General features: G+C 36.7%; 1 protein-coding gene across 1 annotated transcript in view; it reads left to right on the top strand.

The window, feature by feature from the left end:
- SCAF8 (SR-related CTD associated factor 8) overlaps positions 1-15,415 on the top strand; it is a 71,191-nt gene extending 55,776 nt beyond the window's left edge. Inside the window, 7 exon segments of the mRNA XM_080663719.1 lie at positions 2,089-2,202; positions 3,032-3,188; positions 7,214-7,347; positions 8,808-8,952; positions 10,409-10,477; positions 12,378-12,596; positions 13,303-15,415. Of these exon segments, the coding sequence (XP_080519845.1) occupies positions 2,089-2,202; positions 3,032-3,188; positions 7,214-7,347; positions 8,808-8,952; positions 10,409-10,477; positions 12,378-12,596; positions 13,303-14,756 (2,292 nt within the window). The 3' untranslated portion in view covers positions 14,757-15,415.
- The last annotated feature ends 1,757 nt before the right edge of the window (positions 15,416-17,172 follow it).

The raw sequence follows: 17,172 nt of genomic DNA, 5'->3' as shown, positions 1-17,172 counted from the left end.
GTGCTGTAGGCTTTTTAAATTTCACCTGTCAAAACAAAGCTATCATTCAGAATCCATGATCATCTAATCTATAAATGTTTTTCTGATTTTTTCCTACCCTCAAACTGGTGGTTATCAGCCCTAGCTGTGTATCAGAAATGTGTTGACATTTGAAAATATAGGGGTGCCCATGATCAGTATCTTCAGAATTTTATCAAAGTACTACAAAGCCAGGCATCAGTGTTCTGAATAGATGCTGAATCCAAGTAAGCATTTTGGATTTTCACCTTTTTGTGACATTTGTAGTCTTCCTTGTACCACAGTCATTTGGGCATTAGCTTGCCTTATCTCCACCCTCTCCCGTATTACCACTTATATGCGTAGTACTAAAACCACCATGTGAGGAAGCCTGGGCTAGTCTTCTGGAGGAGGCGAGACCGCAGGGAGCTGGGACAAGCTGTGTAGCTGATGGTCCTTGCACCAACAGGTCTGCTGACCTGCCCCATTTGAATGGAGCTCCAGCTGACCCACCAGCTGACCACAGGATGAACCAGCTAGCCCAGAACTACACACCTGAGCTACAGAATTGTAAATGAAATAAAATGAGAGAATGAAAACCCTTAGGAAGAAGAGATCATAAACATGAGCTACATGGAAGAAAAAGCCATCATGTCCACGTGATGCCAGGGCGAGTAACTGGGTCCTCTGCCCTGGCGTATCTTCCCAGGTTGAGCCCAGAAGAAAGTTTACTTCTCAGAAGCCTTCCATAACTGCCATAAGTGGGGACCCTTCCTCTGGAAGCCACTAGACCATTGTCTTTACACTTCATTTGCACCTCAAGTACCAGCTGGGACTTGCCCAGTAGCTCTACGTGTGCCTCTTGTCTTTCCCAGACTGAACTTGCAGGAGGTCAGGGTCCTATCTTATTTTATTTGCATTTCCCACAGTGTCAAGAACAGAGCTTTGTATATCATAGAGACAAAATAAATATTTGTGGAGCTATTTTATTGTGCACATAAAAAATAAAATACTTTATGTGGGGGGAAAAGTATAGTACTTACTAATAGGCACTAAGTTATTTATGTATACTGGTGATAAAATCCTGGATTTGAAAAATTGATGTAAGACTTAGAAGACCTTTGAGGACCAAGAAAAGTTTGTTAGATTTAGCATTTAGTAGGTTATTTTGAGAGTTTGAAAAAAATATTTTCAATTGGTTGGTAAGGAGTTGGGTCTATATCATAAGATTTGAAGAAGTATGTAAGGGGTTAGGTAGACTTCACTTGTGAAAGGTTTGGTATTATAATGACAGTAGTTTGAAGTGTTAGCAAGACTGAGGGACAGGTTTTTATTTTTAACAAATAGAGTTGATGAGATACTGGGTAATAATAAAGGGATAGAATGCCTTTTGAGTTCTTCAAAAGAAATTGAAAGGCTCTTTTTTTTCTGAATTAATACGTTAAGGATAATTTTATGATCTGGTAGTCTATTGAATAATTAAATGCTTTGTAAATAAAAATCTCAGATCTTTACAATGTGGCTATTTTCCTCTTCATTTTAAAACCCACTTCCAGAAATACTTGGCAAAAATTAAGTTGTGTAACTTCCAAAGCTTTAGTTTTATCACCTATTGTAGTTTATAGATTTTGTATTAAGGTTAGGATACCCCAAACAATAATTCTTCACACATCACTCACTATTATTTGGAAAAATTGAAATAATACTGTGAATAAATCGTATGCTTTCAAATATGTTGGCCATACAATATTATTCTCCTTTTATCTGGTGGCATTTTATGCATGTTTGTATACTTTTTTAAATAGTTCTTTATTGTGTATTAGATACACTTTGATTGATATGTGACTATTTAAGATTTTGCATCCATCATGGCTTAGAGTGAGACCAGCTAGGTTTTGGATTTTGTTTTTTTGTTTTAAACTAAGTAACTAGTTGTACATGAATTGAAGCAATAAACAGATAGCTGGAGGAGGAAAAGGGAAAACGACTCAGTATTCATCAGTAGTTAATGTTCTTTTTCATTAAAACCATAAAATGCCAGAATGAATTGCCCTCCTTATATCCTTCTAAAGGAAACATTTTTTTTAATAGATGATTCCTCCCAGGGGCTGTGCTTATGTCTGCATGGTTCATCGACAAGATGCATTTCGGGCTCTTCAGAAGCTTAGTTCTGGATCATATAAAATTGGGTCCAAGGTCATTAAGGTGAGATTGGGGTAAGGGGACACATGCTTTTGTTTTATTGCATTATTGGAATATTTCCATATTTAATTCATTTTTAAAAAATGTTAATGGGCAAAATGCGACAGAAATTTATTATTTTACTGTTATTGAGTACAGAATTAGATATAGATAAATACCCAAAACTTTAGTCTATTTCTATTATTTCTCCTTTTTAGCCTATTTCATACAACCCAGGCCCTTATGAAGGTTTTATTTTTATTTTCCTTTAAACTGAGTAATAATTATGTGTTTTTCCATTTTTACTTCTTATAACTAATTTATACTTCATTTCTTCAATTTGGAGATGATTTATTCCATCAGTTTCTGTAACTGAATTAAAAACTTTAATGTAACTGCTTTCAATGGAGTTAATGTGCCCATGCTTTGTCATTTTATGGCAGAGAGTTTCCTGTAAACTCCAGTGTCACTGGTCTCTTTTTCTGGAGTACCAAGTGTTTGTTTAAATTATAAGAACTATTCTAATTATCTATAATGTAGCTTGACATTTTTTATGGTGAAAAGTAGATTTGGATATTGTTCCTGGAAATGTGTTGTTTTAAAGTTATAGTAAGAAGTGGAAATAAATTTCATAAGGACAATTCCAATCTAATGCAGTTTTTATTTTACAAACAAAAACAGAACATGGAAAATTTTTCATGGCTGCTGTTCTCTCAGTAGTGAAGCTGTGCCTGTCCAACTGATTTTTGAAACTAATTTTATTTGTATTTACAATGTCTACATGTTTTTTAATGTTTTGCCCTGTTTTTACAGTATTGATAAGCTTTCTTTTTCCTCTCCTAATTCCTGATAGATTGCTTGGGCTTTAAACAAAGGTGTAAAAACGGAATACAAACAGTTCTGGGATGTGGACCTTGGAGTTACATACATACCATGGGAAAAAGTTAAAGTGGACGACTTGGAAGGTTTTGCAGAAGGAGGCATGATTGACCAGGAAACTGTAAATACTGGTAAGAACCCTAAAGGTAGTTTTATTATTTAAAAAGCACACTTCAACGTTTGTAATCGGTAAGAGTTTTTCATGATAGGGTGAATTGTGTTTATTCTATTTCCTGGCTTCTTTCCTCCAAAAAGAGAAAAAATAGGAAACACCACTGTGTTCAGTGTATATGTTTCATGGGTTCTGTTTCATTAAGTGTCAGGGTATAGAGAAGACAGTATTTTAGACGTCTACAAATGTAGCATTTTTAGTGTCTTTAACAAGGTTTTCCTCTTCAAGACAAAGAGTTATATATTGTGTATATGGAGGTTTTTTAAAACTAAATACTTTAATTCCTTGAGTTTAAATGAGAACTAGAGATTTCATAAGCTTCTTTGAAAAACTTCCTAGATTATTTTGGTTAGTATCCATGTTGAGAATGGTTCATATTCCTGTGGTTCATATTCATGTAATTTGAGAATGCTTATGTGTCCATACTTTGTAATTTTATGGCAGAGATCATTTGCTTATAAACAAACGATCTTCTGACTTGCTCTTTTAAAAACCTTGTCTTTTTATTTTAAAAAATGATTAGGAATTATAACCAATAAGAAATCTTAAAATAATTGAAATATGATATGTATGTTATAGCTTCACATCTTTGTAGCATAATTAGCTAATTTTCAGAATATTTTTGTTCTCAGGCCAACTCATATATTCAGTCAATTTTTCAGTTGTTTTCTTGTCATTTTCTCCATTTACGTCTTGATAGATGTTCCTCCAGAACATTTATTCATTTACCAAATATTTTAGTTCCTGCTGTGTGCCAGGCATAATTTTAGGAACTGGGATTATAGCAGTAAGACAGACAGACAAAAATATTTCATGCAGTGCACATTGTAGTATAGGGGTTGATAACCTATAGTCCCTGGGCCAAACCTTGTCGGCAGCCTAGTCTGTAAATAAAGTTGTACTGAAACACAGCCATGCTCACTTAAGCTTTATCTATTTTATATGACTTTTTTCCCCCCACCACTTTAGTATAGGAAAAATTTGCCCACCCATGTTCTAGTCACTAGAATCTAGTGGAAAGATAGATCATGAACAAAAGAGATAAACTATACGGTATTTCTATGTTCCTAAGTTTTGTTTCGTTTTTAAATTTAATAAATCTTTATTCAGATTATTACAATTGTTTCTCCTTTTTCCCCCCATAGCTCCCCTCCACCCGGTTCCCACCCCACCCTCTGCCCTTACCTTCCCCCCACTGTCCTCATCCATAGGTGTACGATTTTTGTCCAGTCTCTTCCTGCACCCCCCCACACACCCCTTTCCCCCTGAGAATTATCAGTCCACTCCCTTTCTATGCCCCTGATTCTATTATATTCACCAGTTTATTCTGTTCCTCAGATTTTTAATTCACTTGATTTTTAAGTTCACTTGTTGATAGATATGTATTTGTTGTTCATAATTTTTCTCTTTACTTTTTTCTTCTTCCTCTTCTTAAAGAATACCTTTCAGCATTTCATATAATACTGGTTTGGTGGTGATGAACTCCTTTAGCTTTTTCTTATCTGTGAAGCTCTTTATCTAATCTTCCATTCTGAATGATAACTTTGCTGGGTAGAGTAATCTTGGTTGTAGGTTCTTGCTGTTCATCACTTTAAATATTTCTTGCCACTCCCATCTGGCCTGCATAGTTTCTGTTGAGAAATCAGCTGACAATTGTATGGGTGCTCCCTTGTAGGTAATTAACTGTTTTTCTCTTGCTGCTTTTAATATTCTCTCTTTGTCTTTTGCTCTTGGCATTTTAATTATGATGTGTCTTGGTGTGGCCCTCTTTGGATTCCTTTTGTTTGGGGTTCTGTGCGCTTCCTGGACTTATAAGTCTATTTCTTTCACCAGGTGGGGGAAGTTTTCAGTCATTATTTCTTCAAATAGGTTTTCAGTATCTTGCTCTCTCTCTTCTTCTGGCACCCCCATAACTCTGATGTTGGTACGCTTGAAGTTGTCCCAGAGGCTTCTTACACTATCTTCAACTTTTTGGATTCTTTTTTCATTTTGCTTTTTTGGTTGAGTGTTTTTTGCTTCTTTGTATTTCAATTCTTTGACTTGATTCTTGCTTTCCTCTAGTCTGCTGTTGGGTCTCTGTATAATATTTTTTATTTCATATCCTCGAGGGTCTTGCTAAATTTATTGGCCTTTTCTAGGAAATTCTTGAAAAACCTTTTAACCATGGTTTTGAATTCTATATCTAGTCGTTTGTTTTCCTCCATTTCTTTCGTTTGTGATCTGTTTCTTTGACGCCGCATTTTCACTGCTTCCCTGAGTTGGTAGGGTAGCTTTGTGTGCTAGGTTTCCTATGTGGCCCAGTGGGTCGGCCTCCCCAGTTAACCTGAGGTGGACACTCTTGGTGCACCCCTTTGTGGACTGTGTGTATAGCCTTGATGTAGTTAAGTCTTGATTGTTGTTGGTATCACTGCGAGGAATTGACCTCCAGGCCAGTTGGGTGTGAGGATCAGCTGTGTCTACGCCGGGAGAAGTTCGGTGCTGGAGACAGCTTTATAGGACCAGACTTGCAAAATTGCAAAAGCCTCTGTGCTCAGCTTGGATGGGGCAGAGTCTCAGGGCTGAGCAGACAGTCTTGGCTTCCTGTCAGCCCTGCCCTTGCACGCGTGCCACCAGACCTCTGCCTTCTGTGGCTCCCCTGAGTTTCCGCCCTACAGTCCAAATTCCCCCCGTGAGAGCGTGGGTCCCCAGGGGCTCGCCAGGAACTGGGGTTCAGTGCAGTCAAAACTGGGGTTCAGTGCGGTCAGGAAGTTCCGACTCCCTTCCACTAGGGAAAGCCTGAGGCAACCTCCGCAGTCACTGTTCTCTGTGCGCACTCGTGCCTCCAGACCCCTGCCCGCTGCGGCTCCCCGGAGTCTCTGAGTCTCCGTGTTCCTTTCTCTCTACTTGACAGTCTAGACTCCCCCTGTATGAGCCTGGGTCCACAGGATTTCACCCGGAACTGGGGTTCACTGCATTCAGAACTGGGGTTCAGTGCAGTCGGGGGCTTCCTCCCCCTCCCACCAGAGAAAGCCAGCCAGGCACTCAGCTGCCCTTCCTCTCTGTGTGCGTGTCTCCGTACCTCAGCCCTTTGCAGCTCCTCTGATTCTCCATGAGCTTTTCTCTTTCCTTCTAGTTGTGGAATTTCCACTCAGCCAGCTTTCCTGTGGTTCTGATGATGTCTGTTCTGTCTTTTAGTTGTAGTTTTGAAATTGTTGTGCGAGGCAGCAGTTTAGGTGCTTACCTATGCCGCCATCTTGGTTTCTCTGTTTCTAAGTTTTAAGAAGAAAAATCAAATAAGGGTGGATAGGCAGTCTACTTGTGGAGCTAATGCAGTTTTTATCGCAGAGGGTGATAGTTGAAGGGGTGAGATGTGCAGCTATCTGGGGAATGCATTCCATATAGAGGAACAGCAAGTGCAAAGCCTGTTCAGAGATCAGGAGACCAGTATGGCTTGAGCAAAGTAAGTGAGGAGTGCGTAGTAGGAGATGAAGTCAGAGAGATACAAAAGGGTGACCTCATGTAGTCTTATTAGTCATTGTAATGACTTTGATCCTTACTCTGAGGGAGATGGAGAATCATTGGAGGAACCATTAGACCATTCTATTTTTGGATCGCTGTATTTTCAGAAAGAATTTTCGGTATTGGGTTAGTACTTGTTGGTTTTTCCCTTTTGACAAAATATAGAATAAGGTTGGTTCCTCTTATGTCAGACAGCCTTTGCGATACATATGTATTATATCCCTTCTAAGTGTTTTCTTAGACCAAATATTTTTGTTACCTTTCATTTGTATCTTGTGTCATGCTTCTTTGGACTCGTCCTTAGTATCCTAATTAGATTTTTCTGGTCAGAACCTAAATTGGCATCTGTAGCTATGGATCCATCTTAAAGATAGATGTGCCAAGGTAGATGAAGGACTTAGGCAAACAAGAAATAAGTGTATACATAGAAATAAAATGAAAAGTTGCACTTACCTAGAGGAAATCAATTTCAAATATTTTGTTTAGAATGGGAAACTGTGAAAAGCTCAGAACCTGTTAAAGAGACGGTCCAGACAACTCAGAGCCCACCTCCCGTTGAAAAGGAAACAGTGGTCACAACCCAGGCAGAGGTTTTTCCTCCACCTGTTGCTGTGTTACAGGTTAGTGCTGGGTGTCCTTGTTGTTGAATGTGTTGTTTTACATTGCTGTTTTTACTCAGGTATTTACTTTATAAAACCTGGAGGAAATTGTCCATAATGCAACAAATAAGAGTTTACACAAACACCTTTTTAAAAAGAATTTTTAGAAATGATCTAATTCATATTTAAATACTTATTTATAGAACAGATGGTTACTGATTGCGTGCTCTGTGGCATTTATTGTTTTAGGCACTTGAGATTGGGATACCTCACTGAAAAAAACAACAACAAAAACCACAAATCCCTGCCCTTAATAGAGCTTTTGTTCTCCAGAAGGGAGACAGAAAATATAAAATAAGTAAGTTTATGAGATACTCTGGAAGGAAAAAGGTAGTGTAAGGATGATCAGCATGAGTAGTGCTACCATCTTAAATAATAACCATTTGGCTATCCAAGGAAAAGGCGCATGCTTGGTGTGTTCGAGGAATAGCAAGTAGGCTAGACTAGTAGAAACGAGACCTCTGGAAAAACTTTGGGATGGGGATCCTTTGGAGGATGTTGAAGGAAGAAGTGGTGACTTGACCTGCCTTACAGTTTAAAGGATTGTGCTGGCTACTATTTGAGAATGGACTAGTGGGCATTAAGCAGGGAGACCAGTGAAAAGACAGCAATCCCAGTGAGAGATGATGATGGCTTAGATTAGACTGATAGCAGTGGAGGAATGAGAAGTAGTCAGAAGCTAGGTGTGTTTTGATGTTATCACCAATGGAACCTCATGGCACAATTAGATTTGAGTTGTGAGAAAGAGCAGAGGGAAGGTTTTTGGTATGAGAAATTGGAAAGATGGAGTTACTGCTACCTGAGAATGGGAAAGACCGTGGAAAGCGTTTTTTTTGGGGAAGGACAATTGGAAGTTAAGTTTTGTGCATATGAAGTATCTTTTAGATAACGAAGTTAAGATGTTGATCGACTATTGATATAATAGGAATTTAGAAGAGCGGTATAGCTATAATGCAGATAAATATTTGGGGATTATTGCACCTAGGATGAGAACAAGGTATTTATGCTAGGAGTAGAAAATAAACTTATGAGAAATTGGAGTAATTTTAAAGCTGTTATTGACATGGCTCCTAGGTTGCATAGCAGAGTTAGGTACTATAAACTTACTGGGAGATGGCAATTTAAAATTGAGCCTTATATTCACTATTCATAGAGGTACCATTACTTTATATCACTTGAATATAAGATGGATTTCACAATCTCCGCATACACTATCGGTTGAAAAATAGTGCCTTGCTTTTACCCAAGTAGACTGACTTTTACAAGTATTCAAAAAGGAAAGGAACAAAGCAGCTTAATGTAATGGTATTTGTTACCTTCCTAAACAAAAAATAGAAATAATTTACCTTTAGGTGTTCTAAGATGTAATCATTGCAGATGGATAAAATGATTTATGGACTTTTTATTTTCTATCCACAAAGATTCCAGTAGCACCAGCTGTGCCTACAGTTAGTTTAGTCCCACCAGCATTTCCTGTGTCAATGCCGGTTCCTCCTCCTGGATTCAGTCCAATACCTCCACCTCCTTTTCTACGAGCAAGTTTTAACCCTTCACAGCCACCTCCTGGTAAGTTTTTGTCTCATTAATGAAAATCTATTTAGAATATCATTTCTTTTTCCAGGTTAAAAGACTATATAGCGCAGTGATTTTTTAAACGTTAGCATGTTGGAATCACTTGGAGGGCATGTTAAAGCACAAATTGCTGGGCAATTTTTGTTGGGGACCACACGTTAGGAAGCATTGACAGAGAAGAAATGAAATAGAATCCTTTAAAATCATTGAAATGCTCTTAAAATAATTTAATGTTTACGGTGAAATTGTTATATATTAGTTCTTTATAGTTATTATTCATTGGAAAGTGTGCATTAAATTATATAGATTGTTCTCCAAAAAATCATTAGGGTTTTCATTTTGACATTAGAAATAATATCTTTTAATACATTTTTGACCTAATTATTGATAAACAAAAGTTCTTGAAATCAGTGTTTCTAGGTAAAAACTATAGATTACTTAAATAACACATATTAAATATAAGTAATTGCTTATATAGAATTGTTTGTCTATTATGCCAAACAGGGTACTATACTTGGATTTTTGTAATTTAAGCTCTTAGCCATTGAATAGAGTTTCTAAAAAATACTAATAAGGCCAAAAAGTGAATTTATTGTCTGAAAATACTTATAATTTATTTGTCTTATGACATAAAGTTTTAAAATTACACTTTACTATTTTAACTTGAAATTGATGCATATTTTAATAAGAAATTTATTTTTGTATATTTTAAGTATTTGACAATTACTTTTGTCAAAATTTTTAGTATTTGTGATTTGAAAATTAAAATTTATTTTCAGAAGATATTTTAAAATTATTTCAAAAACCATACTGCTCAGACTTTATAAAGTCATTGTCGAGCATTCATTTGTTGAAAATCACATATCTTTTTTTCTTATCTTTAGCCACTGTTTTTTAATTGAATTTAATGATAGCTCTGTATTTTAAAAATTCAAGGAAACAGGTTTATAGTTTGATCATTTAGTATTGAAAACCATCAAACAGCCAATATTAAATTGGAGATTTATTTCAGTGCTCAAAACATAATATAGTAATATCCAAGATTAAGGAAAATAAATACCTTTTACAGATGACATTGTTGCATATAATGTTATCAGCAGCTTGAAATGCAATGTTTAACTCCCCAGGTAGTCACCATGCTAACATATAAACAGGTTGCCTGGCTTGTAATCTTTAATTTTGTAGCATTGTAGAGAGTGCCACAGGGCTTCCTCTTAATGAGGAACTCTCTGCATTGCCTTAGCACACTCTATACTTTACTAAGGCTCAAATAAGGTAGTATATATAAAAGTACTTTTTAAAATGGAAAATACATTCACAAATATGAGATTGTAGTAATAAAGACTTTTTTAGAGATGTAGAATTTGACTTATAGATATTGAAATCATTGCTTTGAAAGAAGTAACTTTCCTTATGCTGTTTTATTTTGGGTCTTCTTTTTTCCATGTAGGTTTCATGCCACCACCAGTTCCACCACCTGTTGTACCACCGCCTACTATTCCACCAGTAGTACCAACATGTGAGTTTTCTGTTTTAGGATTTTCTTAATTTATGGAGTGTTAATGTGTTGTTTCTCATTCTTTTGAAATACTGTTCTTTTTTATTATGAAAGTTTTTAGAAACACATTTTTGTTGTTGTTAAATGATTTCTAAAAAATTTAATAGTATCATATGTCAGTCCATGTTCAGATTGGCATTCTTGTCTCAAAATGTTTATTTATAATTGGTTTATTTTAGTCAAAATTCAAAGAAGGGTCCCTACATCATATTTTTGTGTGTGTATGTATTAAATATCTTAATCTAGAGTAGTACTGCCCAAACCTCCCTTCCTTTTTTAAATCCTTTTTAAAAAAATAGGTTTCTATTGATTTTAGAGAGAGGAAGGGAGAGGGATAGAGAGATAGAAACATCGATGTGAGAGAGAAAAATCAGTTGGTTGTCTCCTGCACACCCCTTACTGAGGGTTGAGCCCGAAACCTGGGTATGTGCCCTGACCGGGAATCAAACTGGTGATCTCTTGGTTCATGGGTTGATGCTCAACCACTGAGCCACACCAGTTGGGCTCTTTTTAAATTCTTAATACATTTGATTGATTAAAGAAACAGTTATGCAAGATTCCAAATGATGTATTTGTGGGGTTTTTTTGTTTGTTTGTTTATGGTATTGAATTTGTCCCTCTATCTCCTTGAATTTCCTATGAATAGGAAGTTTTTAGCACCAAAGGCTTGCTTCTTTTTTGGTGAGAATCCTTAAAGGTGGGGGTGCATCACATCAGGAGCCAGGCAGTGCCTTCTTTTCCCACTTTAAATGATGTTAAGATGTATCAGAGCATTCAGTATTGGAGCCTGGTGATTAAAAATGTTTCCCTCAAATTTGCATCCTATGGTTTCCATCCATTGATCACTATTACTTAAATCTAATCTTCATTAATTTCTAAGTGGTAATCTTTCGAATTTTATAATTCTTTGTGTATTGCTTAACTAGAATTTTTCTATAAAGAAAAACTTCCTCTTAATCATCTAAGAATATCTAGTTACCTTGACATACAGTTGTACACGTAGATGCTAAATTCTTTCCTGTAAATGCCTTTTTTCAGAGTAATGAGTTCTATATTAATTCCAGTGCTATCCAATGGCTGAAGCTGGAGAGGATTTCTCTTATTTCTCCTCTTTTTCTCCCTTTCCCTCCTCTACTTTCTCCTCATTTTCTTTAGTGATTATGGATTATGGATGTTTGCATTTTAGTTTGTTCCATTTTCTTTTTAAAAAAATACATTTTTATTGATTTTAGAGTGGAAGGGAGGGTTGGGGAAGGAAGTGATTGAAACATCAATGATGAGAATCACTGATTGGCTGCCTCCTGCACACCCCCTATCAGGGATCAAGCCTGCAACCTGGGCATGTGCCCTGACCAGGAATCAAACCATGACCTCTTGGTTCATAGGTTGATGCTCAACCAGTCCCCCTTGGGCAGGCTGCTCCATTTCTGACAATGAAAGACCTTTGATACACAATGTGCTAGGTAATACAGGGATGCTATGAAAGAATGTAGTTTTTATTGTAAATGAAATAGAGGGACCAGAAGAAAATTCCTATAGGGAAGGTCCTCGAGTAACTTTGTTTCACTCAATGTTGTTTGGTTACAATGTTTATGAGATCCTTAGGAACTTAACACTTGTTTATATCAACTAGCCTGTGGTTAGTTACACCATTTTAAAGTCACAGAACCTACCGACAACCTTAAGTGAGGACCTACTGTATGTTGTTAATTGAACAATCATACCAAACAATTGGGGAGAGAGGATAGGGAGTCATTTAAAAGTTTGGCAAGGCCATTGTTATTCATGGTTAATATTTTAACTTAGCACAGGAATGATGAGATAATTAAGTCTGAAATACAGTCTCTCACTCTTTAAACAGCTTTGGTGCAGCCGCCATTATCCATGACTCCAGAAACTGTGAAAGAGGTTGGATTTGGTAGCCTTGTTTTACCAGGTGGTTCTGTTGCCAGCAGTCTTGCTCCTTCCACTCTGCCAGCTGGAACTGTTTTTAATCCTCCCCCTAAACAAGCAGAGCCTGAAGAAAAAGTACCTCATCTTATAGACCATCAGATTTCTTCTGGTGAAAACACCAGATCAGGTAAAAACTAAGATGAAAATACCCAGAAACACAAGTTAAATCATAAGTACTGCTTCTGTATACTGGTGTTTAATTCCGAGGTGCCATGAATTTGTAACCAGTTTAATGCACACACATTGAAGTGCAATTTTTAAAAAGAGATCACTGTCCCCTGAAATTTATATTAAAAACAAATTTGTTATTCTGTTCAGGATAGTATAGATTTTGACACCTTTCCATTGAGACATCACTCCCTCTACTTACTTTTTTTTTTTTTTTTTTTTTGCTTAATGGGACTGATTTAATGTGTTATTAAAATAAGATTGCACAAAATATGAATACCTACAAAATGATAAAAATGAACACATAATAAGTATAAATAACTTACGACAGGTATTATTTAGCCAGGTCTAGAAATAAATATGGTGTTTGAAAGCAGCAAGTCTTTTTTTTTTCTTTTTTGGCACCACTGTTAGTATATTAAGAATTGTGGTTTAAAGGTGGCAAATCAGTATAAAACCTGGCATTTTTGTTAAATTAAAGATCGTGTTTAATATTTAAATTTTACTATAACTGGTATTAATTTTAGCTATAATTCTTACTTAGTATTTAGTATACTTTGAATTTAGCTGATTAACTCTAAGCTAACTGCTGGAAATTATAGCATTAGTTTTCTTTTTATACCAGAATAACTTTTTTTTGTTTTTTTCTCCCCTTTCCATTTTAGTGATTCCAAATGATATTCCAAGTGGTTCTGCAATTTTAGGAGGACAGCCGCCAAATGTGACAAACAATTCTGGAATTCTTGGAGTTCAAAGACCAAATGCACCAAGTAATTCTGAAATTCTTGGAGTCCGGCCATCTAACGTTTCCAGTGGTTCTGGGATTATTGGAGCCCAGCCACCAAATATTCTAAATAACTCTGGAATTTTGGGAATACAACCACCCGGTGTTTCGAGTAATTCTGGACTTATGGGAGTACTACCCCCTAGTCTCCCTAACAATTCTGGACTTATAGGAGTACAGCCACCCAATGTTCTAAATACACCTGGACCTATGGGAACACAGCCACCCGGTGGGCCTCAAAATTTACCCCCTTTACATCTCTCTAATCAAAGGATGCCTGTAATGCCAATGTTGGACCTACGTCCAGGACTAATACCGCAGGCACCTGGACCAAGATTTCCTTTGCTACAGCCTGGAATTCCACCCCAACGAGGACTCCCTCCCCCATCGATGCTTGATTCAGCTCTTCATCCACCTCCCCGTGGTCCTTTTCCTCCAGGAGATATTTTTAGTCAGCCAGAAAGACCTTTTCTTATTCCTGGAAGGCAAAGTATAGACAATATTGCTAATCCAGAAAAAAGGATACCGCTTGGGAATGATAACATTCAACAGGAAGGCGACAGAGATTATAGGTTTCCTCCTATAGAAACCAGGGAAAGCATGAGTAGACCTCCCCCAGTGGATGTTAGGGATGTGATTGGACGGCCTGTAGATCCAAGAGAAGGTCCTGGAAGGCCTCCATTAGATGGCAGGGATCATTTTGTAAGACCTCCTGTAGATATCAGAGAGAACCTTGTGAGGCCAGGCATGGATCATCTTGGTCGAAGAGACCACTTTGGCTTTACTCCAGAGAAGCCATGGGGGCATAGAGATTTTGATGAGAGAGAGCATCGGGTTCTACCTGTCTTTGCTAGTCCAAAAGGCTTACATGAAGAAAGAGGGAGATTTCGGTCTGGAAGCTATCGATTTGATCCCAGAAGTGGTCCTTGGAACAGAGGATTTGTTCAAGAAGTTCACAGGGATTTTGATGACCGCAGAAGACACTGGGAGAGGCAGAGGGATAGGGATGACAGAGATTTTGATTTCTGCAGAGAAATTAATGGAAATCGTCTTGGACGAGAGAGAATTCAAAACACCTGGGTCCCCCCTCCCCATGCTCGGGTTTTTGATTTCTTTGAAGGGGCCACTTCTCAACGAAAAGGTGATAATGTGCCTCAGGTTAATGGTGAAAATGCTGAGAGACATGCTCAACCACCACCTTTACCAGTACAGAATGAACCTGAACTTTATGAAAAACTGACATCGTCAAATGAAATAAACAAGGAGAAGAGTGACACAGTTGCTGATATAGAAAGTGAACCAGTGGTAGAAAACACAGAAACTGAGGGGACATAATCATCGCTCAGTAGGTAAAAAGATACCTTTTGTAAAGTTGTCATCTCTCTGTAATAGATTATGGCTGACTGGACCATAGGTGTTCCCTTTTGTCTGCCAGCATTAAGTTAATCTGATGTTCATGTTCACTTTTCTCTTAAAATAATTGTACAACTGACTTGTATAGACATTGTTCTTAATATGAACATGATAGGTAAACATTTTTTATTTTTCTGATAAAATATAAATGTTGCCCCCAGATTCTTTTAACTTCAAGGAAATGAATAACAGCTTGTCAGAGACTTCCTATGGAAGAAAGGATTTTTTAGATACTACTATTAGGTTGGATATGGTAATAGGTATATATCAGAATAGCAAGCCGTGGTATATCTTACCCATATCTTTAGGCTGCTGCAGAATTTTAAGGTAATAGACAAAGCTGTGATATTTTATGCAAAGACTGGCTCTAGACATTTGAGGAGCACAATACAGAGATTTTAAAAAGTGATTTTGTAAAATCTACACTATGGTCTCTGTTTCTCCAAAGTAAGTGTTTGTGATTTGTTCCTCATACTGCAGTGAGTAAAAAAGAAAACAACAACATAAATATTAAAGTACGTTTCAATGTTGGGTGAATTTTGTTTTTAGATGCCAATAAAACTTACTTGTTTGATAACAGTGTTCTAGGAATTGTATTTTTTTAACCCACAAATTCTTAAAACCCTGAATCGTTAGCTGCATGTGCTTAGTTGCAAAAGGTTTCTATTACTCCTAAAACAACAATGAAGAACTGTGGTGGAAAAGCATGTGCTTTAATATGAAAACCATGCAGTCTCATTAGTTTGTATATAAAATCAGTGTATATTGTGTGAGTCGTAGGTTATTTTGTTTCTCTGTATGTCTGTATTCATGCACATACAGAGAAATATAGATGTTGATAGTTCAGAGAATAAAATATTTTTAAAAACTGAATAGAATTAGATAAACTTGACATTGCTCATAGTTACAGCTCTTAGCCTTTATGAAGGGGAAAATAAATACTATAAAGAAATACATTGGCGGTTTGCTAATTTAAAAAAATATATAATTAATCATGAGGCCAGATTTAGCATGCGCCCAGATTTCATATAAATGCTTGCTTGCATTGCATTGTTTCACATTCTATTTACTCTTCTGCATAGATAGTGCTAGTGCTAAAGTACTGGCTGGTCACTTGCCTGACGTGAGTATCTTAATGGCACAAAGTGTATAGTGTTGTTGATGGATTTAAAAACATTCATTTGTATACCAGGAACAAAGTGTCTATTGTGTGTTTTGCAGGCTCTGGGTTACACAGTTCAGATTAATCTCCAAGGTAAACTGAGGAGCAGAAAAATTTGGTCTTGGTTTCTGTTAATTATTTATTTTTGTTTTTGTTTTCATTCATTTATTGTTTGTGTCTCCTTTGGGTTTTACGTATGTATACACATATGTATAAAACCATTGGTGTTTTTTCATTTCTAATGATGGCTTCATTTGGTCCTCGTTTCCTGTGCATTCCCAACAATTCATCATTTGCTCTATTTATGTAGAAGTCTTAAGTTAGGTTTGGCAACAATAACCCCACCCCCATCATAAGATCATACCAGCTATTTACAATTGGATGTTTTTGCTAACCATATCTGATGACCTAGAGAGCTATATATAGGTCTTTACTGTTCCTGGCCAAAAAGAAAGTCTTTTCTTCTTACAGATTCTAAAATAGAAATAGTACATTATTTTGTTATTTGGAAAAGTGGGTGACGGGGCGCGGGGGGGAGGGGAATTTGGTGTTTATTTTTAAGGTAACTAAGTTCAGTTCAATAATTTGGTTTCCAATCTTTTCCTTAGGGTAATAGGGAAAACTGACAAAGGCACAAAATTTTAATGTTTGGGAAAGATTTGCCTTGTCTTCAAGGAAATTACATGGACTGGAGTGTCTCTCAGACGCCTTTAGTTGCACTTACCATTTTTAAAATTAAGTGACATGCACTTGGAATAGGTAATAGGAAAGAAGGTGAGACTTTTCACTGGCTTCTAATCCCAGGCTTTTTAAATCGCTGTTGGCCTTCATGTGCAAGCTTAAAAACAAACTATGTGCAGGTATTGCACTGGTTGGAAGATTGTGGTGGTGCAAGTTTCCTCGTCATTTGTCATTACAGAATCTAGAAACCTATCTTGGAAATGTGTGATGCTCTTAACGTAGCTGAAAAGAATTTATGTGTACTTATTCTCCCGGTGAACTTGTTTTGTTGACTATTTAAGTGAAAGGATATTAATCATTTTTGTACTGAATTTTCAAAATTGATAAATTTATGTTCAATATTTTAAAAAATGATGCACAGAAGATTTAATTGTTTTTAATAAGTTTGACATAGGCCCTATCACATTTTTGATGCTTTTGGTCACAGTGCTGTCA

This window comes from Plecotus auritus (assembly GCF_963455305.1).
Source record: "Plecotus auritus genome assembly, chromosome: 4".
Lineage (NCBI taxonomy): Eukaryota > Metazoa > Chordata > Mammalia > Chiroptera > Vespertilionidae > Plecotus > Plecotus auritus.
The sequence above is the reverse complement of the archived record's forward strand: the minus strand, read 5'-3'. Positions and strand labels throughout refer to the sequence as shown.